Here is a 23491-nt window from a genome sequence, read left to right on the forward strand (position 1 = left end):
ATCTCTGGATATTGTATTGGGTGTTCTCTCTATGGAGATAAGTAAAGCAATGTTACCAACAAGCTAAAGACATCTGGCAAATGTCTAAAGTTATTAATTAGTATTGTTGCTACAAACAAACTTACCAAAGTGTACTCTTTAACAGTTAATATGATCACCTATTTTTATTTTTTTATTTTATTTTCTTTTTTTATTAGTGAAACACCACGAGGTACAATCATAGACTTACAAATTTTTGTGCATGGGTTTCAGTTATACAATGATCAAATACCCATCCCTCCACCAGCACCCATCCTCCACCACCACAGGTCCCAGCATCTCACCCACCCCCCACCCCTCCCACCCCACCCTGCCTCTGTGGCAGGTCATTCCCTTTTGTGTTCTCTCTCTCTCTCCTCTCTCTCTCTCTCTCTCTCTCTCTCTCTCTCTCTCTCTCTCTCTCTCTCTCTCTCTCTCTCTCCTTTTGGGTTCTGTGGTTTGCAAGAGAGCCATTGGGTGGCAATCATGTTTGGTCTATTGTCTACTTTCAGCATGCTTGTCCCATCCTGGGAGGATCCTCCCAACGCCCTTTATTTGGTGCTCCCTTCTCTATCTGAGCTTCCTTTTCCCCTAGCATGTGTGGCTGGCCTCCAAGTCATGGAGCAAAATTCCTGGTGCTAATCTCGGTCACTCCTGGGTGTTAGTCTCCCATTATGTTACCTTATGTTCCCCAGATGAATGCAATCTTTCTGTGATCACCTATTTTTAATCCTTTGGATAAAATGCCTAAGAATGCTGAAGGTAAAGGTGAAGGATGTGTGCTGACTTCAAATAATAAGATGGCAGTACTCCTATTGCCATCCCCTTGAAGAATGTTCTATGCAGAAGATCAACTTAGACTTCCAAAACTGACATTTGATAATCTTTACTGAGGCAATTTGCCTTTCTGATGAGATATGTCTTGTGATCACCTGTGACTCGAAACTTGCATTGATTTATTGCTGGAAATATAATTTCCATGTGCTTTTTGTGGAGCCCAGAAAGGAAAAGTCAATAGTTGAATATGTTTCTGAGATTTGTGAGATATTTAGATAAAATTAGGATACAGCTTGAATTCAGTATGCCTCTCAACAGATAAAACATTTTACATCTTCACCATCACTATCACACCATTTTTCATTGATATTTACTCGAGTGGGCACCAGTAACATCTCCATTCATCCCTGTCACGTGCTAGAGTAGCCCGATGGCATAGTGGAGGCTCTTTCAGGGTCAGGGGAATGAGGACCATCATTTTTACTTTTTTTGGCATATCGAGTACACCACGGATAGCTTGCCAGGCTCTGCCGTTAGGGCGGGAATCTCTCGGTAGCTTGCCGGGGCTCTCCAAGAGGGATGGAAGCTTTGGAGGCAGCCTCTAATCACCTTTTCAGGTGTTCCCAGTCAGGCATATATGCGGGCAGGAGACTCTTGGTAGCCTTCTGGGTTCTCTGAGAGTGAGAAATAGACAATAAGAGGTCTAGTTTTTATATTTTTAAAATATATTTTACATTTATAAAATAACAAAAATAAAAGTATCACAAAGGAAAAAAGCTTCTTGAGCTGAGGGGAAAAACCTAAGCTGAATTATGTGAAATTTGAGACTGTAATTTGTTCTTTGCAGTCTGTTATACTATAAGAATTAACAACAAAAACTTCTACTTTTTTCAATCTGTTGGGGAAAGGGGGTATTTAAGTAAAATACTGTGTAAGTCTTGAAATGATAAGCGCTATAAAAAATAAGCAGAAATAACAAGCCTGTCCTTGTCTTGTGAAAAGATTTCCAAGTCTCTGATTTCATTGCTCCATCAAGGCCTCTTGGTTAAGGATTCCTTGAGGAGGAAGAGACACAGTTGATGGTCAACTAGCACCTTCACTCTATTTTCCCTCCTGAAACAGATGGCATCTTTGAGGTGCTTAATCTCCCAGAATAGGTGCCTAGGAAACAAGATGACTTAAATCTCCCAGCCCTCAGGAAGTGTTTTGCCTAAGTATGTGGGAATGTTGCCCTAATTAGGCTACACTTTCCTGTTGCGCCCACATTTTCATTCTTACTCATTGTTCTAACAATGTGGCTTCTGCCCCCATATGACTCCAATGAATATGCTCTCTTGACCTCTTTTGAGTCTCAATCCTGTTCTCTTCACAAGACTCCATGGTAGATCCTTCCACCATATATTTTTCATTACCAGCCTCCCCAAAGCAGACACAGATGTTTACTCTTTCCTTTCCTTCCAAGTCCCTGCACTCCCCCAATTCTTCTGTTTCTGCTCCTCCTCAGATCTCTTTGTCATCTTCCTCTCCCCAAGACTTAAAATTGAGAGTGTATGAGAGGGCTCTATCTTAAACCTTCCCTTTTTCTCTTGACCCACCCTTTGATCTCACACAAGTATCTCCTGACAGGCACTTAATCAATGGCTGTGGGATAAATCTCACCCTCATTAATTCTGGTGACCACCCATGCGAAAAAATATCTAATCTGCAACTTCAACCAACTACCATCTCTCACCTCCAGCCCTCCTCCCTCTAATAGATTAGAAAATACAACTCCCATGAATATTTGGCAATGGGCCTCTTTTTTTTTTCCCCTTTATTTTATTTTATTTTTTTTAAAGTTGTAGATTTACAATTTTTTGTGCTTTGGTTTCAATTATACAATGATCAGATACCCATCCCTCCACCAGTGCCCATTTTCCACCACCATGGATAATATCCCTCCCACCCCCATCCCCCCATCCCCCCTGTCTCTGTGGCAGGGCAATCCCCTGTGTTCTCTCTCTCCTTTTGGGTGTTGTGGTCTGCAAAAGAGGCATTGAGTGGCAAACATGTTCAGTCCATAGTCTACTTTCTACATGCATCTCCCCTCCTGGGAGGATCCTCCAAACATCCTTTATTTGGTGCTCCCTTCTCTATCTGAACAGCCCTTTCCTCTAGGATACCCGGCTGGCCTCTAAGTTATGGAGTAATCCTCCTGGTGCTGATCTCAGCTATTCTTGGGTATTAATCTCATACTTTGTTACTTTATATCCCCCAGATGAATGCAATCTTTCTATGTCTATCCCTCTCTTTCTGACTCATTTCGCTTAGCATGATACTTTCCATATTGTACCACTTGTATGTAAATTTCATGACTTCATCTTTTCTAAGAGCTACATAGTACTCCATTGTGCAGATGTACCAAAGCTTCTTTAACCAATCATCTGTTCTTGGGCATTCAGGTTTCTTCCAGTTTCTGGCTATTGTAAAGAGTGCTGCAATGAACAAACAAGTGCAGATGTCACTTCGACTATACATTTTTGCCTCTCTGGGATATATTCCCAGGAGTGGTATTGCTGGGTCAAATGGGAGCTCAATTTCTAATTTTCCGAGAATCGTAATGGGCCTCTTTTTTAAGGCAATTGTGGCTCTGTCTCTCCTTCCTAGTTTTTGAGTTTCCACATAACAGAAAGTTCATGATTGTGTAGTCAAACGCAATTGGTTTCAAAGTTGGATCTCACAATTACCAGTAGGTCCTAAGGAAAATCAGTTAGGTAACAATTAAAAGTTGAAGAATTAGATCAAATTGAGATCTGATTGGGTATGGCCCCTGGCTCTTTCTATCACATAAAATGTCATCTGGACAGAGAGGGACCAGTAGATTGGCTAGGTAGGGTAGGGAGATGTACAAATGAAAAATGTCATAATTTGAAAAGTGCTATAGTAGAGGTATAGAGAAAATGCTTGCTCTGGTTCTGAGAAAAGAGAAATTGGTTCTGGCTCAAGAACTCTGGGAAGATTTCAAAGAGATGATGCCAGAAGTTTCCTCTTACTTAGTTGAGTCTGCCCTGTAGGCAGACAGGGAGGCCATTTTAAGCAGGAGCAATAGCACAGCTGGTAGGGTGTTTGCCTTGCACGTGATCGACCTGGGTTTGATTCTTCCATCCCTCTCAGAGAGCCTGACAAGCTACCGAGAGTATCCCACCAGCATGGCAGAACCTGGCAAGCTACCCATGGAATATTCAATATGCCAATAACAGTAACAACAAGTCTCACAATGGAGACGTTACTGGTGCCTGCTCCAGCAAATCGATGACAACGGGAGGACAGGGTTACTCTGTGTCTAACAACAAAAGTAAGCCTCTAAGTCACAAAGAATATAGTGCAATGGGAGTTAAGGAGAGTGCAGTAGAGAATAAACTGTGGTAGATTATATTCCTTCCCAAAAGATAGGTGGGCCATACCTAGAGTTCAAAGCACAGTCTTTAAATAACAGAATAAGCAGAGCTAGAATAGATCAAAACTGTATGACTGATGGCAAATCACAGTGTTAGCAAAGAGTAGGTATTCTGGAAACAGAAACTAAGGAATATTTTTTTCAGTGACTTTCTTTGGCCGATTACTGTGAATGCTAATATTGATCATCTTTGGTTGAGGCTAACAAGTTTCTCCCTACACAATGTGTATTCTCTGTAATTAGTATGCTGTTTCAAAATACTCTATAAATGTAACTTTCTACAAGAAAATTTTATCACTATTAATAGTATCAATTGATTTTCTATCTCTTTCATTCCATTTATACTTAAGAATTGACAATCTATTTTAAAAAGAACCTTGTCTTGGAGCTAGAGAGGTAGTAAAGCAGATAGGGCATTTGCCTTGCATGGAGCTGACCCAGGTTCAATTCCTAACATCCCATAGGGTACACCAATGAGTGTAGAGTCAGGACTAAGCCTTGAACACTGCTAGATGTGGTTCTAAAATAAAACAAACAAAAAAATTTTTAAGAGCCTTGTCATTGCATCACTAAAGATGGAGAGGTTTTTATTCTATCCATTGGATTATAATTCATGCTCACTTTATTCCAAATCTGGGCAGTTGCAATCCTTTTAAGAGGCTCTTTTATATCTCAGCTTACTCTCTGAGTACTGCTGTGCTTTCTAGCACAAGATAGTCCAGACTCCTTATGCAAGGGATTCTGGTCTGAAACCCTTTCTGTAAGGGATTCTGACCAATTTTTGTGAAGAATAGTATTTTAAAGCCAAGTTCCTGCTACTGATTTATCAGAGCATGCCAGTCCTCTAAATGGACAGAGAAAGGAAATTGTGTGTTTGTATGTATACACATATATATATACACCTACAACGTTTCTATGATAAATTTCTTTACAATGCATTACTTGGTGCACTCATAATGAGAGTTACTGAATCCGAGTTTTTCAAAATAAATGCATAAATGTGTTTTTATTTGAACTTTAGCCAGGTTTACAGAGAATTATCAAGAGGACTGACAATAAAGGTAGGAAGATAGCATTGTGGGAAGAACGTGACTGTCTGCACCTAAGACTGGCTGGGTAGTGGAGATGAGAGGAGAAACTTGTGACAGGGACTTGATGTTTCCTGCTTGGAAAATCATCACTGCTCGGGCCTGCACACTGTCATTTACACAGTAAGTGCTGAATGCACATTTGCTTAATTGAATACTCCTCACTGTTCTCCTATGGATTATTTAAAACTCCAAGCTATGTTCTGGGGGTGGGGGTAGGGGAATATTGTTATTAAACATTCTAAATTCACATCTCATTATATTTTGACCACCACAATAAATCAGAAACTTAGTTTTACTCAAGCCAACCAAGAAAGACGACTTGTGAATTCATCAGCAGCAGGTAAAGCATTCACAGTGATAAACATGGCCTGGCGAAAGTAATTGTGTTTGTGTCTACTATGCAGAATTACAGATCTGGAAAATTTTTAGCAAGAGGCGATGTCTGCAACAGTATATATTATTATTCAAAGAAGAGCTAGAGTCTATGAGAAATAGAAAGCATTAAGCTGAGTTGATTGCTTACTATCTGAGCAGCAGCATAAAGCTCACTGGAGCATGAGCAAAATATATAAAGGAGATGAAGAAGAAAAGTAAAGCTAGAAGGAAATGACCCTTGCACATTATAACTGCTGTAACAGAAAGTTTAAAACCAGACAAATGTAAAACCTAAAGAAAAATAGCTCCTTGTGTTTATGTAGTAAAAGTAATTCATCAGTAATCTTATTGCTAAATCTATAGAGCCTTTTATAGACCTACCTTGTTATAGTCTACTGATACTATTGAAGTTTTTGTCACTCTCCAGGACATTCCATTTTCCTACAACTCCTCCATTTTCTGTTTGTTTGTGGGCCATACTCATCAGTGCTCAGGGCTTATTCATGACTCTACCCGCAGGGAATACTCCTGAAAGGCTCTGAAGATCATCTGGGCGCCAGGAATCGAACCCAGGTTGACTATAAGCAAGATAAGAACCCTACCCACTGTACTATAATTCCAGACTCACTATTCCAATATTTTTCATAAACACCCTTTCTCTGATGGTTCCCTAAAAGTCCTATCATTTATTTCTCTTTCTTCCACATACTAAGTTATGTGATCTATTCCTACATGAGCACAAAAATTCTTACTCTCTTTCCTGAGCAAGAGACCCATAATCATGTATGATCACCTCTTGGATGTCCCACAGACATTTTAACCTAAATATGTTAATGCTGAAATTACTATTCCCTGACCTTGAGCCTGTTCCTTATTCTTTTTCTCTGAATGATAAATAGCATCTAACCAGCTGACCAAGACAAAAAACTTGACTATTACCTATATCCTCCTCCCCAATGCCTAGATCAAATCAGTTACAAGGAATCTACACTCTCATGAATAGTCATTACTTCCCTTGCATATAAAACATAATTATTTCACACCTAAATTACTTCAAGTGTCTCCAGACTTTCTCTGCTCCAACAGTTTATCCCCAAAACAGTGTCATCAGTTCAGAGTTCAAAATCCAATAATTTTTCCTCCAAAAAGTGTTCTCTGGCCATCATTCTCCCTCATTGAATGCATTGGTTATATGTCCTGAGACTTCATATCCTTGAACCACATACTATTGAACAGAGAACACAGAATAGAACATACTTATTAATATATCCATATTACTTCCATGAGCTTCACATTTACTTATCAGCATTGCCGTACTAGTTCCATTAAAGGATAATTTATATTGTTTATTGTGGAGATTCCATGCCCAGTTCAGTATATCACACATTGTCAGCATTTAAGAAATCTTGTTGCAAGCCATTTTGTTTCTCTAAATCAGGAGTTCATAATCTAAAGTCCATGTATCCCTTAAAAGAATTCAGGGGGGTTATGAGCTTAGGTGAAGTAAAAAAAAAAAAAAAAGGAAAAATGTAATTTGCCAACCTGTAGTAGACTTTAATATTTCTTATTACAGTGTAGGCCACAAACCACAGTAGTATTAGCAAAACATATGACCTTGAAATCTAATAAAATCAATGACATTTCATAGAGTATTAGCATTGTTACAGATCTCTCAGATGTTATATCAATTCTTTATCACTTTGAAACCATCCTAATTACTATAACTTCAAAGTATTTTAATGATAAGAAGGTAGTAATATAAGCTGGTATGAAGCGATAGCACAGCGGTAGGGCGTTTGCCTTACAAGCAGCCAACATGGCCGACCCGAGTTCGATTCCTCCGCCCCTCTCGGAGAGCCCGGCAAGCTACCAAGAGTATTCGATATGCCAAACACAGTAACAATAAAGTCTCCAATGGAGACGTTACTGGGCCCGCTCGAGCAGATCAACAATCAACGGGAGGGCCTTTACCTTTACCTTTTATCTATTTTAGAAGACTCTATAGCAACAGTACGCAAAGCAGATCACATGTGAATCTACACCACTTCCTGAGAGAAGTGCATACACCTGTTCACTTGAGCTAGAATGCTGACAGTAACTATGATCTGAATCCACCCAAATGCATATCAATACAAGTGAGGGTAAATTGTAACTGAAACAATAGCACAGTGAATAGGATGCTTGCCTTGCACACAGTCAACCTGAGTTTGAGCACTGCATCCCCAATGATCTCCCAAGGCCTGCCAGGACTGATCCCTGAGTGCAGATTCAGAAGGAAGCCCTGAGTACTACCAGGTGTGGCTCAAAATCAATACCCAAATAGTGAGAATAACTTATGGTATCTCTACACAGTGAAAAGCACAGAAATGGAAATAAAAACAGAGAAACAAAGATGAATTCATAAACACAATGTTGACAGATATCAGATACCAAAAAAAATGCATGCTGTACAATTGATTTTAAAAGGAAAACAACAGACCCCACGCCAAGCTGTTTCATTCAGAGTGCGGTGGGGGGGGGGAGTATTTGATGCCCTCCCTGCCCCAAGGGACCCAGCTAAAAACCTCCAGAAACTCAACCTCCACCATGCTCCCAGCCGCTCTCCACATGATAAGGCCAAGCCTCATCCACAAAAGAATCTGCAGAAAACCTAGGTATGCGGGACTGGTGACTGAAAACCCCAAGTTCAATGGAACTGGGAACAGGTGTCATATGCACATGTCCCCCCCCCCATGTTTCCGGAAAGTCGGCAGTCACACCCACAAGCCACCTCTGGCTGGTGCCAGATAATCTCAAGGGCCACAATCCAGAGCCTCATTGTCCTTCTCCCTTGGAAGAGAATATAACATGACATGGCCATAGCCATGCTGCCAGACCCTGAGCCAGGCTGTTTCATTCGGGGAGACCTGGAAGGGAAAGGTGAGGCTCCTTTGAGCCCCAGGGGACTCAGCCTCAGCAGCCAAAAAACCTCCAGAACTCAACCTCCACCATGCTCCCAGCTGTTTTCCACACACCCAGGCCGAGCCTCACCCATGAGTAAACTTATCCCTAGCCCATACAGCTGCATTTGCGGCCACACAACATCTCATACCTCATACCACTCATACTCCAAGAGTAGTGCACCATATTTGATGGGGTTTAAAGTAGAAGGCAATCAATCTTAGAGGGAAATATATTCTTACAGTTTTATATATATGCAAACAAAGCTCAACCCTTAACATATTAGTAATCTCTTATAGAAGGGTTTAATGGCCTCTGGGTGAAAAACAACAAACTTCACAAACTCTCCTCTAAGGATAGTTTTTTTTTGGAGCATTTCAGTGGTTTATTCATAACAAACAATACAAAATAAATTATTTTGATTCTGCTTTGGGACAGGGGTTGGGGTTGTGGATGGAAACATCCAAATATGGTGATGGGAAGGTGTAAAGGTGGTGGCATTGGTATTAAATTGGTATTGGCATTGGAATATTAAATGTAATCAATTATTGTAGGCTACTATACAAAATAACAAAATTAAAATTAAAAAATAATAAAATAAAATAAAAGGACAACAAGCAAAACAATTTATACAGTTAAAGGTAAGGAAGAGGTTCCTTTTGCACAGGAGGTCATGATGGCAAGGGGGTTCTGTCATACTGGTAAATGCTCTATTTCTTGGTATGGGTGAGGGTTATAGGTATATTCAGTTTGTGATACTGATGCATTTTTCTGCTTCTATATTACACTCTGACAAAAGGATAAAACAGAATAGAAAAACTTATTATTATGAGATGTATCCTTCAGTTTCACAATATATCAAAGGGGTCCCCCAAAATAAATTCTGTTCTAGGCAGAAATTCCAAGAAGGTTTTCATACTATTCAATATATACAAGTCATTTATTAACTCAGAAAATACTCACAGAAGGCCTCACTGAGGAAATACATTGATCAGGGACCTAAGAAAGTAAGTCAAGTCATGCAAATGAGTAATATCCAAAAGATGGATCCAGACACAGAGAAAAACAAATGTAAATGCCCAAGGGCAGAGAAGTGCCAGGTATTCTTGCAATAGCTATCATGCTGGTGTGCTTGATGCAGAGGAGGGGATAGGAGAAAACAGACCATAGAGGTAGCAGGGGAAAGTCTATGGCGGCTTAGAGGTCATTATAAGGGCTGTGTATCTCATGCTCATGGTTATTCAAGTTTTAAAAAGAGGAAATACTATTGAACATCAAAAGAAATAAATAACCCTCTTCCCCAAGAAAATAAAGTGTGGGATAAAAAGGAGATGACAGATGCCATGAGGAATACAAATTCATATGTATACACAAACACACACATATTGTGACTATTTCTATTGCACTATAGCTGTTATTAATAAATAAACCTCTTGAGAGCAATCCACAGCCATCATGATTCTTAACTCCTAAATATTACAGGACATATTCTCTAATACATATATCTTTTCTTAAATAAATGTATTGCTACAATCAAATTCAGAATATTTAGCACTTACATAATGCTATTTTTATCTAACAGTATCATATTTCAATTTAATAAACTGTCCCAATAACATTATTATTACTTACCTAACCCAGACTAGACATTGCAGTTAATTATATTGTTTTAGTCTCCTTTAATTTGGAACAAACAGTTCCTCAACTTTGGGTTTTTTTTTTTCAATTTTTTGTTTTTAAAGCAACCACTTCCATTGGTACTGGAAGGTGGTAGGAAGACATCGAGAACACTCACTTCGATACTAGATCCTGTGGGAACTTAGGGATCACCAGTGCTCTACCCAGAAGAGCTGGGGAAGGGGTTGTGGGGCAAGAGTCAAACTCAGGATCCTGCTTGCCATGTGCTCTACTACTTGAGCTACCTCCCCAATTCTGCTCTCCTTTGGTCATTTATGAGAATGACAAAGGATATATCAGTTGTTTTTTAGACTGTCCCTTATTTACATTGGTTTGTTTCCTCCTGATTAGCTTCAGGTCTTGAATTTGGGGCAAGAAAACCTGATAATCAATGTTGAGGATGATAACCAATGTTGTTAAAAGGTGAAGAGGAGCAAGAAAGGCCTCTCAACAAATGGTGTTAGGAAAATTGAATAACCACTTGGGAGAAAAATTAAGCTGGATCTCTATCTCACACAATACATAAAAATTAATTCAAGATGATCAAAGACCTAGAGATTAGACCAGAAACCATAAAATACATTAAAGAAACTCTTAGGCAGAACTCTCCTGGATCTGAATCTCAAAGGTGTTTCAATTACTTCATTCTATTGGCAGAGATAACAAAAACAATCAAATAGGAAGTTAAAGTCTTTTGCACAGAAAAAGAAAACCTCAGGGAGAAATAAAAACACATTCTAGTGATTAGGAGAAGATTTTTCACACAATATATTTCAGATAAAAGTCTAACATTCCAAATCTACAAAGTACTCACAAAGCTCATCAACAACAACAACAACAAAAATAATAACTCAGCAAAAAATAGGAATAAAAGACAGTTCCACAAAGAGCTCATACAGGTGGCCAACAAACACATTAAAAATTGTTCCCCAAGACTGCAGAGATAGTACAGTGGTTAAGGTGCATTCCCTGAGGAAGCTGGTCAAGATTCGATCCCTAATATTCCATATGGTCCTCGGAGCCTACCAGGAGTGATTCCTGAATGCAGAGCCTAGAGTAATCCTGAGCACCACCAGGTGTGGCTACCAAATTAATAAACATCAAAAAGTGTTCCTTACTGTTTTGTATCAGGAAAACACAAAAACTGACAATGAGGTATCACCTCACACCAGTGAGGATGGCACTATAGCACTGTCCTCCTGTTGTTCATCGATTTGCTCGAGCAGGTACCAGTAACATCTCACAACAAATTGTGAGACTTCTTGTTACTGTTTTTTGGCATATTGAATACATCAGGAGTAGCTTGCCAGGCTTTGCCCTGCGGGTGACATACTCTCAGTAGCTTGCCGGGCTCTCTGAGAGGGGAGGAGGAATTGAACCCGGGTTAGCAGCATACAAGGCAAATGCCCTACCCACTGTGCTATCGCTGAAGCCCAGTGAGAATGGCATATATCAATAAAACTGAACACAGTGTTAGGAGGGGTATGGCAAAAAAGGAACCTCATTCACTGTTGGTGGTAAGGTCATCTAGTCCAGCATTTATGGAAAACAATACATTTACTTCTCAAAACAGAGAGGATGGAGCTTCAATTTGACCCAACTGACCTATGCTGACATGGCCTTTATGAGGACTGAGACATCACCAATATTTTTATTTAAGCCCTATTAATAATAGCCCTTTCTTTATCCTTTTCTTGCCTTTAGCTAAGTATTTCTTATCATTGTCCTACTCTTCTCTGTTTATCAAGAAATCACTTGCCTCTTCCTCTTCAAATCCACCTCCTATAGCAGAGCTGCTATTCATTCCCTTTCAGCCTCTCCCTTTAATGAACAATCTTTTGAGTAAAGCCGAAGTCCGAAGATGCATGGTCCCATTCTCCAGGACACAACTGAGGGCCTGACTGAACATCCACATGTGTGCCAGGTCAATTATATCCTTTTTTTTTTTGATACTTGGAATTAAGACTCAAAAGACAAATTTAATTGAAAGATGACACTGGATAACATGTTCTGAGATGTTAAAACAGATTTGATGGGATGCGGTTAGATTGGGAGGGTACAATTATGTGCAAAATGATTAAGTGCATTAAGAAACCAGTCTGAAGGCAGAAAAGAATCAAAGCACATATTCTTATGTGAAACACTGTGAAGCATGGGCATGCTTGCAAGAGAAAGCAACAGGGGAGATGTGCTCCTGGTAACCAGGCACTGAGAGGCCAGATTTAATTGAATTTCAAAAGATCCTCTTGTCTGGATCTGATGTCATATTATTTCTTTTTCCCCTCAACTGTCCTTGGGATTCAGAATTACAAAACATGTCCTCCACCTTATTATGTAATTTTCCTTTTCACTTTGAGTAAAAAAAGATTAAATCCTTCCCTTAAGAGAAAAGGGGGGGGAGGGGGAGAAGATTCTTCTGTCACCTTAAGATCCTGTCCTTAATTGTACTTCTTTGAGTTTCCATTTCTTGCAAGGTATAATCTTGGTTAGAAAGCATTGTCATTTGTGGATCTTGTTTCACTATTACCGGAAAATCAACTCACAATGAAGGCAGAACAATGTTATAATGATGTTATTAAATAGCAGTTAAGCTAAACTAGAATTCTTGTGCCTTTAATTCTCATTAGCCTTAGAATAATTCTGACCAGACTACTCAGGTATTATCAGAGAGATGCAGTTTTTGTCTGAGGGAAGAAGAGCAGGCACACTGCTAGAGGGAGTGGCAGAGAATCAGTAGGCAACCCTGAAATCCTCTGACTTCTCCATGGAGACTATCCAAGTGTCTGTCTCCCATTAGAGGATGCAACAGTGAACTGATAAAGGGATGGAGGTCAAAGGATATCCTCTCTGACCACACCCTCTGTTACTCATTTGTTGGTTTTATTTTTGTGTCACACTCAGCAGTATTCAAGGGCAATGACTGGGGGTGGAAAAGATAGCTCAGCGGTTACGGCACGTGCCTTGCATGCACCAACCAACTGAGTTCCATCCCAGGTACCCTATCGGGTCCCCTGAGCCCCAAAAGTAGTGATTCCCTGAGCTCAGAGCTAGGTGTAATCCCTGAGCAATGCCCAGTGTGACCCCATCCCCCCCCCCAAAAATAGAATAAAAAATCAAGGGTAACACCTGGCTCTGTGCTGGGACACTCCTGCCAGTTCTGGGGGACTATGCATGCAGTAGAGGAACTGAACCCCAGCCTCCTGAAGTATGAGCAATATGTAAGACAGCCCCAGTTCATTGAGCTATTTCTCCAGTCCAAAAACAGTTTCCTTTTTTCCCCTTTGGTTTTTTGACCATAGTGCCTGGGAGGCCATTATGGTATGAGGAGTTGAACCTGGCCCTTTAGCACGCAAAGTATCACCCACTCCAGCCCTTCCATCTAGCATCCTGGCCCTCCTTCTGCATTTCAAACCACCACCTATTTAGTTGCCTCCATACATCTTCAACATCAAAACTGGTGAATATAATTTTTATTTTCTTTCCTGGGTCCATTTTAATCTATTTTTGTTTGGAGACCTTTCCTAGCAGTACTCAGGGCTTGCTCCAGGTTCTTTTCTCCATTATCACTCCTAATGGTGCTCAGGGGACCATATATAGTACTGGGGATCACACCAGGGTCAGCAGCATGTAAGGCAAGTACTTTAACCCCTAATCTATCTCTCCAGCTCCAGGACCCTACATTCATTTTTTTTAAAGAATTGAGATTCTGTGATCTTTCCCCTCTGCAAGGGCCCTAGAGCCCCATTTGTTCACCTCCACTCCCCAACCACCAACTCAATTGTGTGGATCAGTTCTCCCACTTGGTTGCCTTTGGCCCTTTGTTGCTGTGTTGCTATATATCTGCAAGTCCCACACATGAGAACGTGGGAGAGATCATTCTGCATCCATACCTTTCTTTCTGACTTAGGTCAACATGATATTCTCTAGTTTTAGGTTCATTTTTTTAACAACTGTGTTTATATATACATACATACACACATGTCACTGAGATCTGAAACATACCAATTCATAAAATATTGCTCCTCAGAGACTTTTGTGAATCAGTAGCAATAGCATCAAGGGGCAGAGATGCAGAACATCAGGTCTCATACACGATTGAATGACTCAGAATCTGCATTTTACAAAGTGCCCTCGTGACTCCTAAGCAAAATGATATTTCAAATAAGCTTCTTGCTCTCAGATACTTTAAATACATTTAAGATAGCTTCATATATGACAAACTGATTTTCAACTTACAAAGGAGTCTGACTGCTAAAAGTGTGTGGTGCATAGGCTAGAGAATAGCTCTCTATGGCTCCAGTACATGAGGTGGAGGTGTGGGGGATAAGATCCTAAGGAGGAATTACCAAGTCAGCCTTCCAAACAGCTGTCCTTCTTTTGAGGGTGTGAAAAATACCACCTAGATTTCAAAGGTATTCAGAACCACATCTTTGGAGACAGGAGCAGTCCTAGAACGGTACTGCTTAGAGATGCTTCCAGTCTTTTACTTTCCAAAGCAATGCCATTGACCACTGTTGGCAGCACCAAAAACACTTTTTATAAAATAGCAATGACATATTTCCAACAAAATGATTTTAAAGTATTTTCCAAATAAAAACATGAGATAAGATACTCTGAATCTAAGGTAAAGGCCTACCTTGACAAGAACAAGTGTATCTGTGAAAATAACGGTCACGGTCCTCCCGTTGTTCATCGATTTGCTCGAGCGGGCCCAGTAACGTCTCCATCGTGAGACTTGTTGTTACTGTGTTTGGCATACTGAATACGCCACAGGTAGTTTGCCAGGCTCTGCCGTGCGAGCGAGATACTCTTGGTAGCTTGCCGGGCTCTCTGAGAGGGGCAGAGGAATCGAACTCTGGTCGGCCACATTGGCTGCATGCAAGGCAAACGCCCTACTGCTGTGCTATCGAAAGGAATATTTGTAACTATCCTGAGTAATCTAGAACATGGGGTGCCAAAACCCATGAGGCATGCATAACCTGGATGAGAACTGTGATGACCCAGGTTTTCCCTGAGTACACCAGAATTCTGGGCATACCGACTTTCCTCGCACCCTGATACCTCTCCTCTGCCATGGCATGGTCACATATGTCCCTCTGATCCTTTAGGTCTCAGCTTAAATATTATTTACTAAAGAAAGGCCCAGGAGACCGTATCTAATATTGTCTCCACATTCCATATAACCCAATTACTCTCTAGGATGGTTCTTTTGTACTACTCATCACAATCTATATTCACTCTGTTTTCTTGTTCATTTATTGTTGACCATCCCTACAAGTAAGTCAGCAGGAAGTTAAAGTATCTGCTGCACCCTGTGCACTTGGTACATTCTAGATGTAAAGTTGTTGATTAGTAAAAAAACAAGAAATAATGTACCCAAATACGAACATAAATCTTAGAGGCTGGAGAGATAGCAGGTAAGGCACTTGTCTTGCACATAACTGACCCAGGTTTGATCCTGGCACCCCATGATCTCTGGAAAAATACCAGGAGTGATCCCTGAGTGCAGGACCAGGACTAAACCCTGAGCATGGTTGCATGTGGTCAAAAAGAAAGAAATAAAGGAAGAAAGAAAGAAAGAAGGAAGGAAGGAAGGAAGGAAGGAAGGAAGGAAGGAAGGAAGGAAGGTAGGTAAAAATCACCAAATAGGCCAAGTGTCTACTACAAAGCAGGTACCCAACTCAGCATGGGTTTGTTACTTTATAGTTGTTCTTAGTCAAAGTGGTTGAAGAGTTAAGGAATACAAAGTCCCTCCAGTCGTCACATGAACCTTGTAACCCAGCATTGCCATATCCAACAATCATTGCTGTTTCTTTCTCTCTCTCTCTCTCTCCTCTCTCTCCTCTCCCCCTCCCACCAAAAAAAAGTTCCATTGTGATTTCTGCAACAGATAATTTGTCATGTCACAGTTGAGACCCCACCAACAAATGTGATGTTTCTCCAGTAAATAACTCTTAGGGGCTAAAGAGATAGCAGGCAAGACATTTTCCAAATAAAAACATGAGATAAGATATTCTGACTTTAGAGTAAAGACCTACTTTAGTCACTGTTTCGAACTTGGTGTTACTTTGGAGGGGGACCTCCCAAGTGAAGCCAGAGCTGGGGACAACTACCAGTGTTACTTGATCAACCAGACCAGAAGGTTCAATGTGAGGTTACAAGTATGCAGTGCACCTGGGCCCCGTGGTGCTGGGAATCACCAGCAGAACTTAGCAGAGGTATACCAGGAGACACTTGGTGAGGGACACACAGTGCTAGCAACTGAAGGAGAGTCGAAGCACTCATAGCATGCACCCTAACTGCTGTACTATCTCTGTGGTGCTTAAAGGTGGTAATATTGGAAAAGAGTTTTCCCAGTGTTCAAGAGGCTTGACATCCCCACTCCCACATTCTCAGTCAACTTAGTCAGGCAATTCAATGCAGGAGCCAAAGAGCTCCATGCAGAGATGCTAGGAGGACCATGTGGTGCCTGTGATCAGCCCAGGGTGAGCTGCAAGAAGATAAGCACCATAACCCTGTACTCTCTCTGGCCCCTGTGATATTCTTAAAGTGGACTTGAACATGAGTCCATTCATAGACAGAAGTTTAATGACCTGTTTCAAATACTTTTTTTTTCTGGTGAAGCAAGAAAGTTTTTATCGAAATTTATGTAGAAAGATGTTAGTGATGAGAAAAAGAAAAGTACATGTTTGAGAGAGAACACAGATTAATCCAGAGTGGAAAAAGCAAGTAAAGAAACACAGGGTAAAAAGTGTGTTCAAGGAAGAACACCAGCTTGAAGACCAAGCCTCAAAAACTCTTAAATAAACCACAGGTTGGTAAACAGTGTTACAAGGAGCAAAACTGTTACTAAAACAGGGTTAGATACAAGGTACAATAGGAAAGGACTGTAGTAACTTTTGCTTTAAAAAAAAATAGAAAGGGCTATAAAGCAGGGAAACTAACTTTAGGTTTTAGGATGAAACTGATTTCAATTCTGATTTTCTTTCTACAATCTATTCAGTGGGACAGACAAGATCCTGAACTTTCAGTATCTGTCTCCTCCCTGGAACTAAGAACAGTATCAACCTCACTGCGTCACTAAGAGGCTTGAGAAAATAAGTTTTATACATTGATTTAGTTTAAGTATGTATTCAGAAAAAAAACTGGCTCTGGCTATTAAAACTCATACATATACACACACATATCAGAGTGAAATGTCTTAGAATTATACATTTAAAGTTAGCAACATTGGTCACAAAAGATGCAAACCTTGAGAACTGTGAGTCATCCCTTCATCTGAGACAGGCCCAGGTCTCACAGGAGAGGGGCAACAACAACAAGCCCTGTGATGGGCTCTTGATATTTGTCAAACTCTGTGAAGCACTCTTATGGAATCTCCACAAGCTACAAAATAGATGTCTGTCAAACCAACTCTATAATAGAAGCAGTTTTAATGAAGACAGTGAAGATCCACAGAGGTTTAGTCATTTCCTCAGCCCACCAAACTGGTGACAGATCGAGGTCCAAAATCAGGTCCTTTGGATACCAAATCCATGTCAGCCCACAATGACAATGGTGGGAGGAGATTGGGAGAAGAGAAATCAGTCCAACATGATGCAGAAGGGGAAAATAAACAGCAGTTTTATGGCAAGTGGGAAGCAAATCATTTTTAAAAGGAAACCAAAGATAGAAATGTGGGTAAGAGCCTGAAAGAATAGAAAACTACGAAATTTATACTTCCGCCTGTGGGCAATGAGGAATCATAGTTTTGGCTTTGGTATATGTGTATATTAAAGATTATCATTATGTTGTAATTATACGCATGGGAAATCATCATTACCAGTATTGTAAATCACCTAACCTCAATCAATTAATTTTTGCTGTTGTTTTTGTTTTGGGGCCACACCTTGCTGTACTCCTGCTCTGCGCTTATGGCTTACTCCTGGCAGGACTCAAAATCAGATGTGGTGGCAAGGACAAAATCCAAGGCAGACACATGCAAAGAATGCCCTACCCACTGTCACTCTGGCCCCAAACCTCAATCAATTAAAAAAACAAAGGGATAGAGAGGTACTCCAGAGGTTAAAGTGCTTGTTTATAAGATGCTGACATCAGTTTGATTCCCAGAGTAAGGAGTAGATTCTGAGCACCGTGGGCTGTGCCCCCAAAACAAAAGAGTTTAAGTAATGAACACTACCACTATCAATACTGAGCATTTATTGACTGCCAACTGAAGGTCAGGCCTTCCTCCAAGCCATCTGTATATATTGCTTTTGATGGTTACAACTTTGCAATTTAGGAACTATTTACCTCTCTTCACAAATAGAAAGGAGGGGCCAAGCTATAATACAGTTGGTAGGGCACTGCCTTGCCCACAGTCAATCCAGCTTTGATTCTCAGCATCCCTGGCAGGTCACTTGAATCCCACCAGGAGTGATCCCTGAGCACAGATCCAGGAGTAAATACGGATGGGTGTGGCTCAAAAAACAAAAACAACAATAATAAAAAAAATGAGAGGTCAAGTCACTCACTAAAATATTCCCATTAAATGGCAGAATGGGGTACAGTTCATACCTTGGTGTGTGAAATCAGTGTCAATTCCCTTCCCTCTACAACAGCACTGCAGAAAAACCTCCTTTACAAATGAGAGCCCAAAAATATGAAATGAAAAAAAAAGATAAAATAGAGACAGGGACTAGTCAGAAGCAATATAGGGACCTAGGTAAAGAAATAAATGTTTCAAATGGAGTCTCTGTGAAAATGAAAGAGGCAAACAGAGGAAATGTGTGCATGACCTTTCCTTTCATTTACTCCATCACCATGTCATGCTCTGCTACCTGATGTATAAACCAAGTCTCCATTTCGGTCTTCACGGTCTGAGCTGAGTCCTCTTGTTAGACCAACAGCAAACACTGCTTAAGATTCTTACCTACCCTGCCACAATGCTATCAGGCAAACATATTACATGATCTTCTAATCTGTTATCATTTGAAGGGCAGTCATTCTAGAGAATAAAATTAAGCTTCCACATCCAAGAAATCATATTATGCTTCACATATCAGCAGTTTTTAAAAATCTGCCTTAAATTCATATCTGTCAGATCAGAAAGACACAGATGCTGGGCTCTAATGAGCTTTGGCAAATCCTCCCTCACTATTAAAGTTCATTATAATCTCAACGATCACAGGTTTTACCAGAGAGTGATATCAAAATCGTTGGGTTGGTTTCTGTTAATATTCCACGTAAAGTAGCACAATAAATAAAGCAGTAGGACATATTTGTATTATCACTACATCTTTCAAATAAACTCAAAAGTTAAGTGGAAAGTACCTCATTTGATGGGATTTTAAGGTTAGAAGCTTTCATATTCATTTAATGACTCTAAAAAAGACCAAAAACATTTTTCATTCAAACCTTAGCCTGAGACCAAAACAATAGTACAGTGGGTAGGTCGACTGGGGTTGAATCCCCGGCACCTAAGATGTTCTCCCAAGGGCTTCCTGAGCACAGAAGCAGGAGTAATCCCTAAACAAGGCTAGGTTGCCTCCAAAACAAAACAAAAAAGAACCTTAGCTCTAGTTCTAAATATTCACAGACAAATTTCAGTATTTCAAGTAGAAAGATCAGTAGTAAAAAATACACAAATGAATTGAAATTCATAAAGATGAAACAACACAATTTTCCTGTTCATACACACAGTATTTAATAGAATAATATTCCCAACATTTTACAACATTGATTTCACACGTTCCTGAAATGAAAATCGTGCAAAAAAAATGATACTGGAGTGTCATTTACTAAACCAAAAACAAACACAGTTTGTGCACTGCCTTTGCCAGAAAAAGGTGTGTGTGTGTGTGTGTGTGTGTGTGTGTGAGAGAGAGAGAGAGAGAGAGAGAGAGAGAGAGAGAAAGCAACAATATAAATCATTCTCAATTTATAGCTCTTATTTGCTACCTGTAGTGTTTTTCACTCTATTGGACTTAACTGTATTCCTATATGCAAGATACATATGCATGTTAAAGACTCTTTTTACACATGCATAACTCAGACCAAAGCAAATAACATGGAAAATCTAGCAATCAATTCTATTCTCTAAAGGAAGGTTTACTTCAATGTCACAGTTCAGTACACAGATATGATCACCTTAATAAATCAGTCAGAAGTCAAATCCTCTTTTATCAACTGAGGTTCCCTCACAAACCCAGTTACACAAACAGCTTTATTCACTCTTTCTCCAAATCTCAGAGTTACTTCAACTAAGCCAGCTAACATTACACCTCCTACTCCAGCTGCCCATGGTTAACAGCGGTTTACTGCAGTTCCACCCTTTCCCACCTTCGGTGGCATCAGTACCTTTTTTTTTTCTATTGGAGAAAAAAAAATAAGATTAAGAGTTTAAATTCTCAAAGTATTTCAGTTACTGATCACATTAATGTGATCCAGCTCCAGGAAATATTTTTCTTAGTCTCAAGAAAAAGGAAGAAAAAAAATTGTATCTCTCCCTTCCCCCAAAGGTCTATATCTTATTTTGGATGTTGCAATTGAAAGCACTGCATTAAAGTAGAGCAAAAAAAAAAAAGTTTAAAAAATAGGTTTAAATTTTTAAACAAGTAACCTTTTCACATCACTGTTAATCATTTGCACCTGTGACTTTAATAATTCTCCTGGCAATTAGAGAAGCCAAATCTACAGGAGAGAACTAAGTAAGGGATCCCCTCAATCACAACTATTATCATGTCAAAAAAAAAGGAGAAAAAGGTATTTTGCCACATATGACACGAACAAATTTATATATGAAACAGATAGCACTCTACATTCTTAAAAACTTTGGCCTCTAAAAGTTCAATTAGAAAAAAAATCTCACTGTATTTTCAAATATTAAGTTGTTTTATTTTCTAGAAGTTGTTCAATGTTAGGCCTGGGGGGGGGGGAGGGGGAAGAAGATTCTGGAATGAACACAGTACTAGGAAGTGACAAGGGAAAGGGAAAGTTGTCTTTTGAATCATTCTGTCTCCTGAGAGATTAAGATCGTTAGCATTTACACCCCTTGACCATCTATTTCATTATAAAGGCACAAAGTGATAGTATTCTGAAAGTGCGATAGAAGTTGTTTTACATCAAGGAACAAACAAGTTTGGAAGATTCAAATAAAGTCTCTGCTTGTAGCCCATCCTCAGCAAGTACTTTTCCCTGTAGACTGAAGCTCCAGTATCATGGGAATCCTCAATGCTGAAAAGGAATTCCATGCCAACAACATCAGAACCACACCTTGTTTGATCACACAAGGAGCTGACAAGATTTGGAGGAAAATGTCCAAACATGAAGACAGGAGAGGCCAAGAATTAAAACATGCCCCCTGCACATTTAATTAGCCCCTAACACAGCTACACAGCCAATCTTGCCCTTCTATCAGCCCTGCCATCTGCAACCAGATGTTGGTCATTCTGTGGGCTCTCTGGAGGATTTTGTGTTTCAGCAGCTGCCAGCATTTTATAAAATCAGTTAATGTTGGGGAAGCATCCATTTAGTGTTTTTTTTTTCATTAAAACACTGCCAAGAGAAATATAGAATCAAACTCCCCCTACACATTGCAGAAATTTCCCAGTTTTGAAGCATCTGGGATGAAAAGTCAAAATCACCTTATCACAAAATTTGTGGGGATTGTTTTTTTTTAATTCACTTGCTTGCTGAAGAACCTTACTGAGGAGCCACTCAAAGATGATACCCACAGCTCAGGCTACTGGCGTTTATTGCATTTACCTGGTTAGGGAAGGAAGAGCTGTGAATTCTTTGGTAGTTAACTACCAAGGATCCTTCCACTTGTAGCAGGAATGAACACCCCACACACGAAAAAATTGGGACACTCAACTCCTTAGACATTTGAAAGCCTTCCAGAGGGATGAAGAAAAGAGATGTCTCCCCTGCTTCTGCCCCAGTCTTGGAACCACCAGCCCCTCTGCAATCCCTGGCAGTTCCAGGGAGAATCTCTTATTCCTTGGAACTCCAGCTCTGACCTCGGGAAAGCCCAAGTTGGTCATCCTTCTCCCCGCCTTTCCAACCTCCACACCCACCCTCTTCCCTTCCCTTCCCCACCTCCCCAAGTCCACCTCCTTACCTGATGATGTCGTCGTTGTGTCCCAGGAAGAATTTCTGGCTGTGCTCGCGGGTGTTGTAAACCACCCCGACCCCGGCCACAAAGTAGACCACCTCCTTGCCGGCCGTGTAGTACAGGTTGTTGCGGCACTGGTGACCCCGGTACCCGTACACCCACTCCAGCCGGAGCTGGCAGCTGGGAGCTGTCCGATCCGCCATGATAAGCCGACCCCACGCGCCCCCTGGCACCCCCCCACCCCCTGCGCGCGGGTCCGCGGGTCCTGCGCGCCGGGTCTGAGCCGGCCCAGGCGCTGGCTGCGGCGGACCTGCAAGGGCTCAGCGTGCAGCCCCGGGCACTGATTTCCGCGGCGACGCGCACTCCCGGCCCGGCGCGCCGGCCGCCACCATCATCCGCCGCCGCGGGAGACGCGCCGCCGCTGCTGGGGCTCGGCCGCCAGACCCCGCCGGGGGCCCCCGGCTCCCGTTCCCCGGGCCAGGCGTCTTCGGGGGCACCAGCCAGCACCGGCGCGCGCACGCCTCACTGCACCTGCGGGCTCCGGCCCCCGGGAGCGGTTCTCGGGTGGATCACCCCGCCTTTAAAGTCAAAGTCAGGGATCTGCATATCCAGGCACTGATTAATTACCCAGTTCGCTCACATAAGTTTGCAGGGCGTGGGGGGCTTCGCGGTAGACAGCGGGGTTTAGTCGGTGACAAGCTCTGATTTAACAGCGAAGCCGGGCGAGCGTTGCCATCACCGTTCTCGGATCCGAAACTGACAGTCTACATCCAGGATGAGACAGCGAGGAAAAAAAGAAAAAGATTTTTTTTTTTTTTGCATGTCTCCCAGTCCAAGGAAATAATCCCCAAACTAAACCAAGTTTCTGTGGTTGTGATTTTTTAATGTCAACTACTCTCCCTTTCTCCCTCCAGATTCATCTCCTCAAGGGTAGGATATATACCCTGATGCAGCTGGTTGGGGGTTGCTCATAGGATTTAGGGACATGGGGGTGGGTTCTTTGCTGTTTCCCCCATTAAGCCTGGGCGAATAGGCAATGATCAATTTTTTTAGATGCTCCAATTCGTTGGGTGGTATATGTGC

The 23491-nt window shown here is 41.1% G+C and overlaps 1 protein-coding gene across 2 annotated transcripts in view; it reads right to left on the reverse strand.

Moving 5' to 3' along the window:
• The window catches only part of EML6 (EMAP like 6), a 290220-nt gene extending 267159 nt beyond the window's left edge, over positions 1 to 23061 (reverse strand). For both annotated transcript variants that reach the window (XM_056124968.1, XM_056124960.1), the window contains exon 1: positions 22415 to 23061. In XM_056124968.1, coding sequence (XP_055980943.1) covers positions 22415 to 22611 — 197 coding nt within the window. In that variant the 5' untranslated portion in view covers positions 22612 to 23061. The remainder of the gene's footprint in view (positions 1 to 22414) is intronic.
• Positions 23062 to 23491: the final 430 nt, after the last annotated feature.

The sequence above is a fragment of the Sorex fumeus genome, unplaced genomic scaffold (genome assembly GCF_029834395.1).
Source record: "Sorex fumeus unplaced genomic scaffold, SorFum_2.1 ptg000006l, whole genome shotgun sequence".
In the NCBI taxonomy this organism is placed as follows: Eukaryota; Metazoa; Chordata; class Mammalia; order Eulipotyphla; family Soricidae; genus Sorex; species Sorex fumeus.